General features: G+C 55.9%; 1 protein-coding gene across 1 annotated transcript in view; it reads left to right on the top strand.

Annotated features, from left to right (window-relative positions):
* The window catches only part of NCS1 (neuronal calcium sensor 1), a 65266-nt gene that overhangs the window by 17221 nt on the left and 30337 nt on the right, over window positions 1-17708 (top strand). Inside the window, exon 2 of the mRNA XM_030818032.1 lies at window positions 11594-11618. Within this exon, the coding sequence (XP_030673892.1) occupies window positions 11594-11618 (25 nt within the window). The remainder of the gene's footprint in view (window positions 1-11593; window positions 11619-17708) is intronic.

Consider the following 17708-nt stretch of genomic DNA (forward strand, 5'->3'; position numbering starts at 1 on the left):
GGTCACACAGGGGCTAAAGAATGAGTCAGTTAAGACAAAGACCCTTTCTATTGAGTAGGTCAGTTGCCTCAGTGCTTTCCACAATGTCTGACCTTGGCAGTGTTTGGGAAATGCTTGTGGAATGGGATTGATCCGAATCCCTGAGTGCCAGGGTTGGCTCTGAAATGTTTGAGAGGGTCCCCACCAGGAATCTTGAGAAAACTCCAGACACACAAGATTTTCCCAGGGTCTTGGCCGGCCACGGTGGCTCACGCCTGTAATCCCAGGACTTTGAGAGGCCGAGGTGGGCGGATCACTTGAGGTCAGTAGTTTGAGACTAGCCTAGTCAACACGGTGAAACCCCGTCTCTACTAAAAATACAAAAATTAGCCGGGTGTGGTGGCGCATGCCTGTAATCCCAGCTACTCAGGAGGCTGAGGCAGGAGAATTACTTGAACCTGCTTGAACCCAGAAGGTGGAGGTTGCAGTGACCTGAGATTGTGCTGCTGCACTCCAGCCTGGGCGACAGAGCTAGAAGATAGACTCCGTCTCAAAAGACAAACAAACAAAAAACAAAAAACATATATATATATATTCCCAAGGTCTCGAAGGCCCCAAAGAGGCAGAAGATGTGGCTCACTTCTTTTTGGAAGATTCTGAGCTGAGTCTGGCAGGAAAGATGGCTTGAGCCAGGGGGCAGTTCTTGTATGTTTATGCAAAAGAGAGAGAGAGAGAGAGAGAGAGAGAGAATGTGTATGGTCATTGGAACAAGTTCCTTTACTAGCCAGGAATAACTTTGGGTTTTAGAAAATAAAAGTGGCCCTGTCTACTTTCCAACTTACCCACCTAAAACAAGAACATGCATTCTGTGAGGACACACGTACACTGAGCACCCACTACGTGCCAGATGCTACCATTTGGCTACAACTTAGGCAGACATAGATCCTGCCCCATGGAGCACCCAGCCATTGGGGAAGGTCAAAATCGGACAAAAGCAGGCACTCACAGAGATGGAACAAAACCATTTCTCATACAGCTTCTCTGAGGCCACTGTGTACATTTTCAACTGGTTTCTTTCCATCTTTTCTCTACGTATGTAACTATGGTAAGTTTTATCGCCCTTAGTTTTCTGATGAGAAAACCAAGGCTCAGAGAGGTTAACCGACTTGTCCAATGTCACACAGCTGGAACGTGGTAGAGCCGGGATTTGAACCTATGTCAGTGCGACTTGATCTGGGTCACTCAGCTGGTCAAAGCAAGTTAACAGATCAGCAGATACTGAGGACCTTTGCCTGCCAGTAACGACGGCACTTTGTTGGGGCGTCAGAGATGCCAAAGATTCAGTAACTCTGAGAGCGTGCGGGAGGTGGGCAGGATCACCCTTGGGGATGATATCTCCCAGCTAAAGCCTTCCTGAGCCCGGACTCTGGAGTCGATGAACCTGGCCTCCATCTCCACTCCTCCACCCCTGACTGCGTGATCTTGGTCGAGTGCTTTGCCTCTCTGTGAAACCGCAGTTTCTTGGAAGTGGGCTGGCAGGGACCCCCGCCTGTCGGCACGGGGCCTTGGGGAGGATCCCGAGGGACTGAGAGGGAAACGGGGCTTTGATTTTGAATCTGAGCAGCTCTAAGCGGCCTCTCGCCTGGCTCCACTCTCTGCGGGAGCGGCAACAGCTTCCCATCTTGGCGTCCGCCCCAAGGCCTGGCCCTCTGAATTTTATTCAGACCCCATGACTCCTCATCAGCATAGCATCTCCAGGGTGCCCACCATGTGCTGGGCTCGGTGCTTGTGACCTGTATCCTCTCGTTGGCCCCTGACAGCGGGGCAGGGAGCATGCTGACCCAGGCCACGTGGCGACTGGATAGTAGGTAGACCCATCTGTGCAAAGGCCCTGGGTGATCCCTGCTGGACTGTGTGTCCCAAGCCGAGAGCCTGGCTTTAGGGGGCCTCGGGCAGAGGAGCCAGGCCCGGGTGCAGAGCAGTGAAGAGCAGCTCCCGGGAGCTGGGGCTGAAGGTCACCTGGTCCTGGTCTGAGTCTGCCCTCCCGGGCCGGGGACTCACCGTCTATTCGCCATTCCTGAAGACAGGCCGGGAGATCCCCCAACAGGTGAAATACCCGCCACTCGAGTGCTCAGCCTTCCTCCTGCCAGCCCAGAGGCTCTGGCCTCTCTTACGTGGAGGCGAGGCAGCCGTGGGGATGTAAGGAAGGGAGATGGGGGCTGGTGGGGGGTAGTCAGAGCCTGGTCAGCTGGATGGCCGTGGGCATGAGGCTCCCCCGATGAGCCCAGGTGCCTCATCCTGAGACAGACACAGCAACAGCCCATGGCCCCCTGGGCTGTGTGAGACTCTGATGAAATGAGGGTGCAGGCTGGTGCCGGGCAGACCTCAGTCAGCACCCGATGGCGACAGCGGCCATCACAGCTGCTCACCGTTGCGCATAGCGGTCTGATGGCCCTGGCGGGCGGCCTGCTTGGAAGGGGCAGCGAGCAGAGCAGACAGGGCCCGCCCACCTTTCCTGCCGACCGCTGTGTGCCCCAGCCCAGTGCTGGACCAGTCCTGGCTGGCGCTCGGTGAACTGGGGTGGAGACAGTGACTGCCAAGGAGGCTGGGTCACCACTCCCACAGTGGGGACATGCGATGGGGAGCTGGAGGGCAGAAGGACTGGGGAATGCGCGGCGAGTGGGTCAGGGCGAGGGGCTCCTGCAGCGGCTTTGCTCAGCCAGGAGTGCCCGAGAGCTCTGGGCAGCAGGCCAGGCCTCCTTTCTGGGGCAGCTCAGGCCCGGTGCTGGGGCCCAGCTGCCCTTTAGCCAGGCAGTGGTGGCAGACGGGTATGGGATTGGGAGTGGGGAGTGGTCTCTCTTCTTACCCTGGCAGGGGCATCGAGTAATAAGTACAACAGCAGTGATGATCATGCTGACTGCCTCGTGCCAGGCAGCTCCTGCGTCTGCTGTCACGTTACTCTGAGCTTGGAGGCAGCGCCGCTGAGCACTCCATTTTAGAGAAGAGGCTGCCGCCCTTGTCCAAGGTCGAGGGTTAATGAGTCTGGGGCCTGGCCACGTGGTCTGGCCCAGAGCCTGTGCCCACCTTCCTGTCCTCACTCCAGCCCTCTCGGGGGCTGCTCTTCCTGGACACGGGGCCTGTCGTCCATGGGAAATGAGGCGCTCCAGCCCCTCATTTACTTGTTGCCTGAAGGTCACTTTGTGGAGCGTGGGAGCTGGGGGGCTTGGAGGTCTCAGGAGTTGACCTCTTTCGTGGGACAGAGAGGGGAGGGTGCGTGGCCACGTTCACGCATTGGGTCAGGAGCAAAGGTGGGCAGCCAGGGCTCCCTGCCCATCCAGGAACACCAGCATATATCCCCGGGGCCTTCTGAAATCACCTGACGCTGCCGTGTGACTCCAGGGAGGTGCTGTGACCCCCGGGAGCTGGTGCTGCAGCGGGTGGGGGGAGTGATCTGAGGCCTTGTGTGCTTGGGGCACCTGGAGGATTGGAGCAGCAGGTGGCTGCTTCCCAGCCCTCGAGTGTAGCAGGACCCCGGTGGGAACCCACAGGTGTTTCCCTCTCTTTTCTGTCCTCCCCACCTCCCAGTGTGCAGCATTCCATGGTTGGCACAGCCAGTAATGTCCCCTTTCACAGATGGGGAAACTGAAGCCCAAACTGGGGAAAAAACCGGTCACACAGCAAGGGAGTGGCAGATCCCTGGAGTCCAGGTCCCACAAGAGACCACCACCATCTTCGCTATGAGGAACAGCCTCTGGTGGGCCCGGCTGGGGGGCAGGAGGGTGTGTGCGGCCAGTGGTGCACTCCCTCCGCTCTCTGACTTAGCTGTGCTGTTGCTGCCCAGGGAGGGCTTGGGGCAGAGCACCCTATTCTCAGGAGATGGTACCGAGGGGGCTTCTCAGGTACTGCAGGGAGAACACAGCTGCAGGGCACTGTGAGGAGGGGCAGGGGTGAGGCTGGAGAGGCTGGAGACTCACTGAGGCTCTGGAGGAGGGTTCTAGGAGGGGAGGGATGTGACCACATTAGGGATGCTGGCAGCTGCAGGTGGGGAGTGGATGGGAGAGTGGGATGGGGTGGGGCTGAGAAGAGGCCGGCACAGCAGCTGGGGTGGTGTGGGGGCGACGTCCAGCCAGCCCTGGACAGTGGGGGCGTTCTCGTATTTTTGAGGCAGCCAGGTTGGATGGGACTTGTCTACAGTTGGTGCAGGACTGCCTGTAGGGAGATCTCCCAGGATGGGGACCTGGGAGGAGGCCCAGGGGATCCCTTTGGGCCACGTGGAGCCTGAGGGGCCCCTGGGTCATTGGTGAGGAGCTTGGATGGGGGGCTGAGCTGCAGGAGGGGCCAGCTGGGAGGAGGCTGGGAGTGAGGGGCGCAGGGAGCAGAGCCGCCCCCAGAGAGCGTGTGAGCTGGGCGCTTGGAGGAGCCCTGGTGCTGGGAGATTGAGTACAGGAGAGGCGTGGGCCTGGGAGGAGCTTCTGAGGCCAGCTGTGCTTCTGGAAGGAGGACAGTCAGTGATCAAAGGTGTCAGGACCGAGGGGACTGTCTGATTTAGTAAGACGGGTCACTCGTGGCCAGGCCCAAAGGCCCCACCTTCTGTTCTTTTGCTGCTCAAACCCAAAGCCCCCTTGCGGGTGTGGTTTTCCTTCAGCTGTGGTGGAGGGCTGGGGCCAGGTACAGAGACACTCGGGCAGCCCTCATCCCTGGAGATGGATCCAGGGCCAGGTCCACCCCAGGAGGGACGGCAGAAGAGGCTGGATTGGCTGGTCGTCTGCCCTCCATGCCTCTAGCTGAAGCCAGCGCCGGGAGGGGGCTGCCAGCCCCTGCCTTTTGCTCCCACCATGTTTGAACTGAGCTTCAATCAGGAGAGAGGTGTTTTGCTTTAGGGAAATCAAAATCAGACTTAACATCCTCCTGGGCTCCTGGGACTGGCTCTCATGTCCATTCCTGGCAGACAAGAGCTGTGTGGAAGGGAGGAGGAGCTGGAGTAGGGGAGCTGGGGACCTCAGGAGCGCTGCTGGGGTGGAAAGGAGGCTGTGGGCACTGCAGGTGCTTCCTGGCTGTGGGGTATGAGCCTGGAGTCTGTGAGCCTGGGGGTGGGGCGAAGGCTAGGACCCACTCTCTGCTCTGAGCCTGCAGCTGCCCTCCCCTTCTGCAGCCCTGGCCCTCGGGGGGTCAGTGAAGGGGAGTAGAGTGGATGCCCAGCCCCCGCCTCCCAGGGCCCTGTGCCGGCTCTGACTTCTCCATCCACTCCTCAACAACCTTGACAATGGCTCTGCCTGGTAGGAGTTTATACCCCATCCTACAGGTGAGGACTTGGAGGTTCAGAGGGGTTAAGAAACTTGTTTGGAATCACCCAGCCTTCAAGTGGCCCTGACAGGATGACACCCCAGAGCTTCCCACCGTCTGGCCCCATGGAGAGCATGGCCCATTGCCAGTTTTAAATCCTGGTTTTGGTACGAGCCTGGGCCTGCAGGCCTGGAGGCAGAGTGTGATGGAGAGAGACAGCTCATTTTAAAAACTGGCCAAAGCCAGATGAAATTGTGAAGGTCAATACATGAGAAACACGTTTGAGGATGTGTTCTAAACCCAGCCCAGTGGCTGGATGACGAAGGAGGAATCAGCAGGGGTTATTCTCTGTCCCCTGTGTGCAGGGTGCTGGGCCAGGCTCTGAGGGTGACGCTAGGATGGGCCAGGAGAAGTGCCCCGGCCTCTGCGGGCTTAGCGTCCAGCTAGGCAGACGAGGGGAAGAAGTGCTTCTATCTCGCACTTGCTGGGTGCTGGACGCTGGGCTGAGCACAAGTCCCTCCTCTTCCTGCTGGATGCCTGAGTCCCATTTTGCAGATGAGCAAACCAAGGCTAGAGATGCCGGGTCACTCATCCAAGACCACAGATCAGAGGGAGCCCTGGCCTGAAGTGCTCGCTGGGCTGGCCAAGGCCCTCTCTGGACCACTCTACTTCACCACTGCCCACCCCCCAAGCCCAGCCTGTGCCCCCTTGGTCAGACCCCTGTTGGCCCTCTGTTGTGGAACCCGTGGAAAGACAACTCATGTGAAGGGGGCTTCTCGAGGGGCCAAGGCAGGGTCAGGAGGGCCTCCTAGAAGAAGGGCATCCCAGCTGGGCTTTTTTTTTTTTTTTTTTTTGAGATAGTCTCTGTCACCCAGGCTGGAGTGCAGTGGTGATCTCAGCTCACTACAACCTCTGCCTCCTGGGTTCCAGCAATTCTCATGCTTCAGCCTCCCTAGTAGCTGGGATTATAGGCATGCACCACCATACCCAACTAATTTTTGTGTTTTTAGTAGAGACAGGGTTTCACCATGTTGGCCAGGCTGGTCTCGAACTCCTGGCCTTGAGTAATCCGCCCACCTTGGCCTCCCAAAGTGTTGGGATTACAGGCATGAGCCACCGCGTTCGGGCCCAGCTAGGCTTTGAAAGATGAATAGGGGTTCCCTGGGTGGAATGGGTAAGGTGAGGAAGTGTTCCGGGCAGATCACAAAGGCCTGGAGGCTGGAACAGTCAGAGAAACTCCAGTGGGGTCAGGATGCGGGCCAGGGACCCAGGGAACAAGCTGTGCAAGGACTGCCTGCGTTCCTACCCTGCCCTGAACCCTGAGCCCTGAGCCCAGAGCCCGGAGCCCAGACCCCCCCAGGGAGGCCGAGGCGGAGGCCCTGTTAATTTCACATGTGGTTGGAGGCTCTGGGTGGAGGGGGAAATTGGCCGGGCTGGGAGCCAGAGCCTGGGAAGGTCACTCTGGCATCTGGGTGGAGGCTGAGGCAAAGGGAAGCTGAACCCCCAAATTGTCCCGCATCTCCCTCCCTCCCAGTGCCTGTCTTGGTCGGAAGTGCTGGGGGCACAGGACCTTGGGCAGGACCCCCCAGCCCTCCTGGCGTTGTGCAGTGGGGAGGGGAGGCAGGCACAGTGGTTGTGGGTGAAGAGGACAAACATTTCCCTCAACTTTTTATTTTGAAAAATCAAGAGGAACATTGATGTGGTGGTGCAGGGACGCCTCTTTGTCCTCGAGTCCCCGGCTCTGTTACATCTGTCCCCTCTCTTTCTACATACGTGAGTGTGTATATTTCTAAACCGTGTCACAAGAGGCCGCAGGCATCCTGACCCTCACCCCTGAAGAGCTCAGGGCACATCTTCGAAGCCGGACGCAGTGTCTCATGCCTGTAACCCCAGCACATTGGGAGGCTGAGGCGGATGGAACACTTGAGGTCAGGAGTTCAGGACCAGCCTGGCTAGCATGGTGAAACCCCGTCTCTACCGAAAATACAAAAATTAGCCAGGCGTGGTAGCAGGTGCCTGTAATCTTAGCTACTCGGGAGGCTGAGGCAGGAGAATTGCTTGAACCCTGGAGGCGGAGGTTGCAGTGAGCCGAGATCAACCATTGCACTCTAGCCTGGGTGACAGAGGGAGACTCCTTCTCAAAAAAAAAAAAACAAACAAAAAAAAAAAAGAAAAAGAAAAAGGGCATTAGCCTCAATGCTGTTACCACCCCCACCTCATCCCCATGGCAGCACCTAATTGCCAGTCCACAGTGCGGTGGCTTCCCAGCTGGCCCAGTGACAGCCATGATAACTGTTTTTTCCTGCTGATCTGGACCCGATCCAGGCATCTCGAGTTACATTTGGTTGCCTCGTCTGTTTAGACTCTTTTCTGGAACAATCCTCTGACTTGCTTTGCCTTTCCTGGCCCTGACTTGAAGTGTCCTGGTCTTGTAGAATGTCCCACAGCCTGGGTTTGTCTAATTGTGTCCTTGTGGTTAGACTCAGGTTAATTACTTTTGGCGGGAGACCTCCATGGATAACGTGCCCTTCCACTGCATCAAATTAAGGGGTACATGATATTGGGCTGTTTCATGATCGAAGGCAGGGCAGGTTTGATCAAGGACGGTGGCTTTTTATTTGAATGTTATTTTTTTATAGTGTATTAGAAAAGGTATGACCAGCACAGTCACTGGTAACTTTATGGATATTATTGCTTAGGCTGAAGCTAGATTAAGCAGGTAAGTAAAAGCAAATTGAGATGATTTCAAGAAAAATCCTGAGTGAATCACTGCACCCTGGACAGAGAAAGATCTCGAAGGTGATCTTGGAAGAGTTGAGCTTCGGGAACCCAGAAAAATGGTTGAGAACACAGGCCTTGGTGATGGGCAAACCCAGGCTGAGGATGGGCACGTTCCTCCAGTCGCCCCCTCTGGCTCAACCTCCTCTCCAGGTTGGGGTGGTAGCTGCTCAGCAGGGGGCTGGGGTTTGGACAAAGGACAGCCTGACCCGTGCCAGAGCTCCCTGGCTGGTGAGAGGGCTGGGGACAGGTGGCCAGGACCCCAGAGATGTGGGTCCTGCCTGCTGTCCTTCAAGACCCTCCACGGCTGGCCGTGGTGGCTCACGCCTATAATCTCAGCACTTTGGGAGGCCAAGACAGATGGATCACTTGAGATCAGGAGCTTGAGACCAGCCTGGCCAACATGTGAAACCCTGTCTCTACTAAAAATACAAAAATGAGCTGGCCGTGGTGGTGTGTGCCTGTAGTTCCAGCTGCTTGGGAAGCTGAGGTACACGAGGATCACTTGAACCCGGGAGGCGGAGGTTGCAGTGAGCCAAGATTGTGCCACTGCACTCCAGCCTGGGTGACAGAGCAAGACTTTGTCTCCAGAAAAAAAAAAAAAAAAAAAAGCACCCTCCAAGGCCCCAGGCAGTGAAGCAGTTAGGATTGCTGGGCCCTGGCTGGGTGCCAGGGGACACCTGCCAGCCTCAACTGTTTCCTAAAGGTTAATTCACTGCTTAAAGCATGGGCAGGGCTTATCTCCCCCACCCTAGCTCCGGTTCCTTGGGGCCCGGCCGCCTGCTGATCACCCAGGGTTCCGTGGGGGGACCTTTCCAATGGGGGGAGCCCTAGTCATGTGCCCTTCTCCCACCTTCCTGCCTCATCCTGGGAGTGTAGTTGGGGGTGAGGAAGGACGTGGAGACTGAGGCAGAGCCCTGGGGGAGGGCTGCTGGGAGACATGGTGGGGGGTGTCAAGGGAGAGTGGGACTTCTGAGCTGGGGGTCCAGGGAAGCCCCGCTCTGGCACTGTGAGGCCTGCCTGAGACAGTGGCCATGCCACCCAGCTCCTGCTGTTTGTGTCGAATGCTGCCACCCCTTGCCAAGGTCATACAAGGTCATGCAGACTCAAGGAGTTGTACCCAATTGGGCCTCCATTGTGATCTCTGGGGGCACCGTCCTGGCTCTGCTGTTTCCTGGCAAAGGGACCTCAGGTGATCCCAGACAAATAAGCAGACCCGTCGGAACTTCAATTCCTCATTGGGAAAACGGGGTCACACCTCCCTGTGGGGTTTTTGTGAAGCTGAGGAGCGGCAAGCACTTCAATTTTCCCAACAATCCCATTTCACAGATGAGAAAACTGAGGCTCAGACAGGGGAAGCAATTTGCCCAAGGACACACAGTGCCCTGTGGGGCCGGATTTGAACCCAGGTGGCCTGGTGTGGCTTTAGCACGTGTGGCCCTGAGTTCCTGGCGGTACTGTGATGGGTCGCCTGTGTCTCCAGGTTTGGGCTTTCAGCATCCGCCCCACAGCCCCAGCTGCCATCACAGCGGGTATGGGGGGCAGGCCCAGGCAGCCAGCTTGGGTCAAACCAAGGACACATTCCCTCTCCAGCCCCATGCCGAATCCTGAACCCCTTCCTGCCCCATACCCTTCGCCAAAACTTCATCTCAGAAAATTGCTTGCTTTGACTCGAGGCCCGGTGTTTCTGGGTAACTGGCATCTGCCGCTGTTGCCTTCTCTCTCTCTCTCTTTTTCTGAGACACGGTCTCGCTCTGTCACCCAGGCTGGAGTGCAATGGCGCGATCTTGGCTCACTGCAACCTTCGCCTCCCGGGTTCAAGCGATTCTCCTGCCTCAGCCTCTAGAGTAGCTAGGACTACAGGAGCGTGCCACCATGCCCGGCTAATTTTTTGTATTTTTAGTAGAGACAGGGTTTCACCGCTTTAATCAGGATGGTCTTGATCTCCTGACCTTGTGATCTGCCCGCCTCGGCCTCCCAAAGCGCTGGGATTACAGGCGTGAGCCACCGCGCCCAGCCTGCCTCTTCTCTTTTTATCTGAGGCCTGCTTGCAGACAGGTCTCTTCCTCCATCTCTGATTTGGGCTTGTGGGAAGAGAGTGCTGACCAGCACGGGGGTGGAGGCATCCAGCCTGCCCAGGAATCTGGCTGCCTGGTTCTGAGCCACAGACCTAAGGTCAGACCCTTGCCTTGCCACTTTGTGCCTCAGTTTCCACATTTGGAGCCAGGGCAGAGTCGCGCCATCCTCCCTCCATGCTGTCATAAGAGCCGTTGAGCCAAAGCACAGAGGCCCGCCCTGGGCGCAGATTCGGGGTTGCGGCAGGCTCTTGGTATTTGGCAGCTGTCGCGAGCTTGCTTTGAGTGGTTTTTGAAAAGCGGCTTCCTCAAGTCTGGTCAGGCACAAACAATTCAGAGACACCTCTTTGGGCTTCCTTCCCACTTCCCTGGGAATAGATTCCACTTCCTTTACTCATCTGACCTCCACGTGACACCCTTTCCTGCCTGTTCATGTGCTCATTCATTCATTCATTCATTCATTCCACAAGCCAGTATTGAGCACATTTGAGGGCCCTACCCCATACCCTTTGCCAAAACTTTCTCTTGGAAAATTGCATTCTTTGACACCAGGCCTGACCTTTCCAGGTGTCTGGCATCCTTGGGGATCCAGTAGCTTCCATGCCTTTATGAGTGAGTCCCCACGACAGGTCTGTGTGGCAGGTGCTGATAATACAATGCCCACTTTACGGATGAGGCGCCCAAGGCAGGGAGTGCAGGAGGAGCTGTCCCGTGCTCACACAGGCAGGGAGCAAGGGTGGCCTTGGTGGTGGTTTGATGTTCTTGTTGGGTGACTTTAGAGAGAACATTTATTTGGTTCCAACTTGAAACGATTCTATACTTTTCAGAAAAAGCATTTTTGTTTGTTTCATGGCTCAGTAAAGAATGGGTATGTGGGCTTGGCTCCAGGCTCAGCCGCTCTCTGTGGCCTCTTTCAGCTTTTGCTTCACGGCTCTGTTCATGTCTTGCCAGTGAAAGAGCTCGGGCTGACCACGGAGAGGGGCTGCAGGGACAGGCCAACAGGGAAGGTGGTCCACCCTTCTGCTGAGAGCTGTCCCTTTTCAGCCCAGCCCCCCAACATAGGTGGGGCAGCCGAGTGCCTGGGGAAGCCAGGGCCTTCCCTGACATCCTGAACCCAGGGATTGAGAGATGGGAAAGAGTAAGTCTTAGATGTTGGCCTGGGAGCAAGGGCTGTGGGAGAAGCGAACCCTTGAGTGCCACAGGGCGTTCCTGGGGGCTCTCCCAGCAGTGGCAGTGGCAGGCAGCACGTGGGCACCAGGAAGGGGTGGGGCCAGTGTCCCCTGCTGGGGTGGTGGGTGCAGAGCCCCTGGCTAGGACTGCTCACCAAGGGAGTATTTTCTCATCCAGAGCAGGCCGGTGCCCAGGGACATGGCCGTGGGGAGGGGAGGGCTGGAGGGGAGGCCCCCCAGCGAATGTCTGCCCATCTCCCGAGGCACCTTCCCTGAGCTAAAAGCCTGCTTTTCTGTTTTCTCTTGCAGTTACCGAGAAGGAGGTCCAGCAGTGGTAAGTAGCTGCTTTTTCTCAAACCACGGAGGGGCTGGGGCTGTGGGCTTTGTGGGCTGTGGGTTGATGGGGACAGCAGTCCAGCTGCCCAGGACAGGGGCACGTGGAGGGGCCCCTGAGCATGGGGTCCAGACAGCCTTTGTTCAGTGGCCCTTGTCCTTGCAGGACTGACTTGGCTTCAGTGGAACTCAGTTGGGGATGGCGCTGGGGTGTTTGTTGGTGGTCCTTGCTTTGAGTTGCATCTTTAGGGACCACCAAGGCCTGAAGGGTTGATTCCAGGCCCTGCTCACCAAAGAGAAGGGTTTGGATAAGAAAGTCCTTCTATGACCTTGAGAGGTCCTTTCCCCTCGCTGGGGCTCCGTCGCCCCTTCTATAAAATGATCGATTCGATTGGATCAGGGATGGCAAATGGGTTTGCTCTTGGATGCCAGCTCTAATCAATCTGTCGTAGCTGCCTGGAGGGCCATGATAAGGATTCCGAGGCCGTACGTCATGGAGCAAGTGGAAAAGCGGCAGTGAGGGATCAGTGGGGCCTGTAATGGATGGGCAGTGCCAGGGCTGGGCCTGGGGGAGGAGGGCGGTGTATTGTCCGTCTTTGTGGAATGTGGAGCAGACAGGAGGCTCACCATGTAAGGTGGCTGAGCTGCAGGGGTGGCGCGTAGGGACATGAGGCAGTGAGCTTGGAGATTTTCCAGTCAAGTCTGGCAGGGCCGGGCACCCCCAGGAGCCTCCAGGGCCACTCCCTACACCTCCCTGCCTCAAGTCCAAGCTGCAGATGGGGCAGGGCTATGCTGGCCCGCCTGGCTCTGCTGACCCCTTGCCGGGAGGTGCCCCATCCTGGGACTGAGTTTCCGCCCTCACTTTCCACTTCTGTACTTCCCCAGGGGAGTGCCCTAGAAACACCCTCCTTCTAGGTCTTCACCCCTGTGGCTCTGCTTCCTGGAATGCCCGCCTTCCTTCCTGGGCCATCTGAACTCTGCCCCTCCCGAGGCTCAGCCCAAGTCGCCTCCTCCATGAAGCCTCCCTAGATTCCCCATCCGTACATCTTCTCCCTGCCTTTGCACACACCAGCCAGAGGGGTCTTTGCTGAACAAAAACCTGACCATGCCAGGCGTCTGCCACCCCCCCGACCTCAGGGCGAAGTCCTCACCCTTGACACGGTTATGTGCTTACGAGGCCTGGTTCAGTCTGGCCCTGCTGACCCCTGCAGTCTGGCATCCTCTGCCTGTTGGCCTTTGCGTTTACCCTCTGGCCAGCCTGAACTGCTGTTTGTTCCTTGAACTCACCTTTGTCTCGGGGACTTCCTGATGTTTGCCCAGGCTGCTCCCTATGCCTGCTGGGCTGTTACCTCCTCGCCCCTCCCCCTCCCCCACTGAAACCCCCCAGGCCCCTGTCAGGGTTCCCACTGCCCTGTGCCTCCCTGGGACAGCCGATGACGTACCAGGCAGCAGGTAAGCATTTTGCCCCTCTCTGCATCCCATCGGGACTCTGAGGGCCGGCTAGCTTGGCCTTGTCCATGGCGTGTCCCTAGGGCCTGGCCACGGTGGGTGCTTGGCCTCCAACAGGCATCGCCCTTGGTGCTTCAAATCCATGTTTGTTTGGTTTTTTTTTCTGAGTTGGAGTCTCACTCTGCCACCCAGGCTAGAGTGCAGTGGCATGATCTCAGCTCACTGCAACCTCCGCCTCCCGGGTTCAAGCGATTCTCTTGTCTCCGCCTCCCAAGTAGCTGGGATTACAGGTGTGTGCCACCATGCCTCGCTAATTTTTATATTTTTAGTAGAGATGGGGTTTCACCATGTTGGCCAGGCTGGTCTCGAGCTCCTGACCTCAAGTGATCCACCCACCTCGGCCTCCCAAAGTGCTGGGATTACAGGAGTGAGCCACTGCACGCGGCCTGCCATTGACTTCTGGGAGCAGTACTGGGGGTTAACAGAGCTCATTATTCCATGTGGCAGATGAGGAAACTGAGGCTCAGAGAAAGTCCAGTTGGGAGGTGGCAGGGTTGGGATGAACCAAGGCATCGAGACTCCAGAAGCTGAGCTCTTGCCTCCAGGGTAAATATGTGTGTGTGTGTATATACATACATATATGTGTGTGTGTGTATATATGTGTGTGTGTGTATATATATGTGTGTGTGTGTATATATGTGTGTGTGTATATACATATATGTGTGTATATATACATACGTGTGTGTATATATACGTACGTGTGTGTATATATACATACGTGTGTATATATGTGTGTATATATGTGTGTGTATATATATACATACATGTGTGTATATATGTGTGTGTGTTTGTGTGTATGTGTGTGTGTGTGGGTATATATATATATATATATTATTATTATTTTTTTCTTGAGGCAGAGTTTCTCTGCTCTGTTGCTCAGGCTGGAGTACGGTGGTGCCATCTCAGCTCAATTACAGTGATTCCCCTGCCTTAGCCTCTCAAGTAGCTGGAACAACAGACATCCACCTGACACCTGGCTAATTTTTCTATTTGTAGAGACGGGCTTTTGCCATGTTGGCCAGGCTGGTCTCGAACTCCTGGGCTCAAGCCTTGGCCTCCCAAAATGCTGGGATTACAGACGTGGGCCACCGTGCCCAGCCTCCAGTGTGAATATTTGAATGAGGGATGAATGAGTGGGCAGCAAGGAGTCTTCTGGGGACCATGAGAAGGCTCAGCGTCTCCCAAGGAGGGCCAGGGCAGGGGAGGGCAGTGGCTAGAGTTGCTGGGTGGCCGGTAAGGGACAGACATGAACATCTGTCCCCCCCGCCCATTGCCCTGGCCCCGATTGTGGCTGCTCATGACCAAGGCACCTCCCCAGGGGTCTCAGGGGACTGGGGGCTAAGGAGGGGACACCAGGAGCTATCTGCCTGGGCCTCTTGCAGGGCAGGGAAGAGGATGAGGCTTGTCTTTGAGATACGGGGACGCTTCCCAAGCACCGCTGTGAGCCAGCCAGGCTCTCAGACACAGCCCCGTTCATTTCATTCTCACAATGACCCAGAGGAGACGATCCCATCGTGGCACCTCGGCATATCATAGATGAGGACACTGAGACCTGCCTGAGCTCCCCTGGCGTCCTCCCCTGCCCACACCTGGGCTTCTCCTGGAGCCGCAGACCGCAGAGTGGCTGGGATCTTGGGCTCCAGAACCAGGCAGGCTAAACTTGAATCCTTTTAATTTTTATTAAAAAAGGTTTTTTTCTTTAATTTTTTGAGACAGAGTCTCGCCCTGTTGCCCAGGCTGGAGTGCAGTGGTGCGATCTCAGCTCACTGCAACCTCTGCCTCCCGGGTTCAAGCGAATCTCCTGCCTTCCAAGTAGCTGGGATTACAGGTGCCCACCACCATGCCTGGCTAATATTTTTGTATTTTTTTAGGAGAGATGGGGTTTCATCATGTTGGCCAGGCTGGTCTTGAACTCCTGACCTCAAGTGGTCTGCCCTCCTTGGCCTCCCAAAGTGCTGGGATTACATATATTTAAATTATTATTAATATTATTTTTTCAGAGACAGGGTGTAGCCCTGTCGCCCAGGCTGGAGTGTGGTGGTGCTATCACAGCTCACTGCAGCCTTGACCTCCTGGGCTCAAGTGATCCTCCTGACCCAGCCTCCTGATTAGCTGGGACTATAGGCATTTACCACCATGGCTGGCTAGTTATTTTAAAAAGTTTTTTGTTGAGCTGGGGCCTCACTATATTGCCCAAACTGGTCTTGAGCTTCTGGCCTCAAACAATCCTCCTGATTCTGCCTCCCGAGTAGCTGAGACCGCAGGTGTGAGCCTCTGCGCCCAGCTCTGGGCTTGAATCCTGACTTGCCCACTTCTTGGCTGAGTGACCTTGGACAAATGACTAGACTTTTTAGGACCTCAGTTTCCCTGTCTGGAAAAGGAGGGTGATAATAGTAAAACTTTCTAGGAGTAGTGTGAAGAATAAATGTGCTAATTCATATAAGACGTTTGGAGCAGAGTCTAGGAAACATTCTGTCTGCTGGTGTCGTAACCGTAGTAATCATGGTCCTGACATCATCCGTGGAACCCCATGAACAGTCCTGAGATTGAGGACTTTCTCCTCATTAGGCGGATGAGGAAACTGAGGCCCACGGGGGTGAGTGACTTTTGTTTACTCATCAAGCATCAATAGAGCGTGCTCCCTGTGCCAGGCACTGTCCTACATCCTGGGGACACACCGTGAACTGGACAAAACCCCAGACCCTGACATACACATGAGTACAAAGCGGGGTCAGTGTGGGCTGAGAAACGTCCTGTGGGGAAATGAAGAGAAGAGCACGGCAGGGTGGGGGCCTCGTTAGGAGGGAGAGGTCAGGCAAGGCTGCTCTGGAATTCTGACATTTGAGCTGCAACCTAGAAAATAAAGACTCGGGGGTGGAACCTGGGTCATACCCACCCAGGCATAGAAAACAGCAAGGACAAGGGCTGGGAGTGGGACACGAGCCTGGCGAATTAGAGGACCAGCAGGGAGCCAAGGAGGCTGGCCTGAGGGGGTGGTGTGGAGGCTCCCGCAGCAAAACAGGGACCCTCAGCTGTGTGAGGCCCAGTCCTCACTGTGGGGGCACTTCCTCTAAAGGGCTTATAAAGAAAAAAGCAACCTGCTTTAGGGATGCACCTATAGTCCCAGCTACTCAGGAGGCTGAGGTGGGAGGATGGCTTGAGCCCAGGAGGTTGAGGCTGCAGTGAGCTATGATTGCCCCACTGCAGGCAATAAAGTGAGACCTTGTCTCTTAGAAAAAAAAAAAAAAAGCCTGGGCATGGTGGCCCACACCTGTAATCCCAGCAATTTGGGAGGCCAAGGCAGAGGATCATTTGGGCCCAGGAGTTTGAGACCAGCCTGGGCACATAAGGTGATCTCGTCTCTACAAAAGAAAAAAAAAAAAGCTGGACGTGGTGGCACATGCCTATGGTCCCAGCTACTTGGCTGAGATGGGAAGATCGCTTGGGCCTCAGAGGTCAAGGCTGCAGTGAGCTATGATTGTGCCACTGTACTCCAGCTTGGGTGACAGAGTGAGACCCTGTCTTAAAAAAAAAAAGAGATAAGAAAATAGGTGGTCTTTTCTCTGCCTTCCGGCAGAGAAAATTTCTGTGCGTCTCAAGTAAATATCCTGTGGTTCATTTTGGCAATACCTTCAAGGCTAGGAGATGGTTGAACGAATGCCTTTCTCTGGCTCTCCTAGGTCAGCCCACCACCCCCCTCACTGTTGTATTCTACAATGGTCCCATCCCCTGGAGGCGACACTAGACCAGGGATGGTTAGACAGTGACACTCTGCCCTCCTGTGCCTGTGGCAGACATCAGTAATGGATCACAGAGTATGTTGCTCTGTGCTCTGGGAGCCAGGGGAACTGCTGTTACCACACAAAATAAACCAGTTTGCTCCTTGATTGTAAACCTCACTGGTTAACCATGAGCCTGCCTACTCACAGGCTGGATTCACCAGGCCCACCATCCCCTCTGTCCTTTGCACAGAAGGCAAATGAGGTGAGCACCTGCATCCCAAACACCCTGGCCCATTTTCAGAGGGCCCTTTCTCACCATGGCCTCCCGCCAGCACCCGTTCTTGTTCTTTTTCTTTTCTTTCTTTTTTTTTTTCTGAGATGGAGTCTCACTCGGTCGCCCAGGCTGGAGTGCAGTGGCACGATCTCAGCTCACTGCAATCTCTGCCTCCTGGGTTCAAGTGATTCTCTTGCCTCAGCTTCCCGAGTAGTTGGGATTACAGGCCCCCGCCACCATGCCCAGCTAATTTTTGTATTTTTAGTATTGATGGGGGTTTCACCATGTTGGCCAGGCTGGTCTCGAACTCCTGACCTCAGGTGATCCGCCTGCCTCAGCCTCCCAAAGTGCTGGGATTACAGGTGCGAGCTACCACGCCCGGCCCCGTTCTTGTTCTGAACAACTCTCAGGACACCTGACAGCCAGAGACTCCACCCGTGCCTGCCTCTCTCTTGGGAAAACGCAGGATTCCTGAGCCCAGGCTTTCAGGGCAACAGTCAATGGAGGTCCCAGCCGTCCGGGGTGGGAGCAGCAGCGGGAGGGACATTCAGGGAGCAGCAGGCTACAGTGGACATGGTTTTCCTCT

The sequence above is a fragment of the Nomascus leucogenys genome, chromosome 8 (assembly GCF_006542625.1).
Source record: "Nomascus leucogenys isolate Asia chromosome 8, Asia_NLE_v1, whole genome shotgun sequence".
Taxonomy (NCBI): domain Eukaryota; kingdom Metazoa; phylum Chordata; class Mammalia; order Primates; family Hylobatidae; genus Nomascus; species Nomascus leucogenys.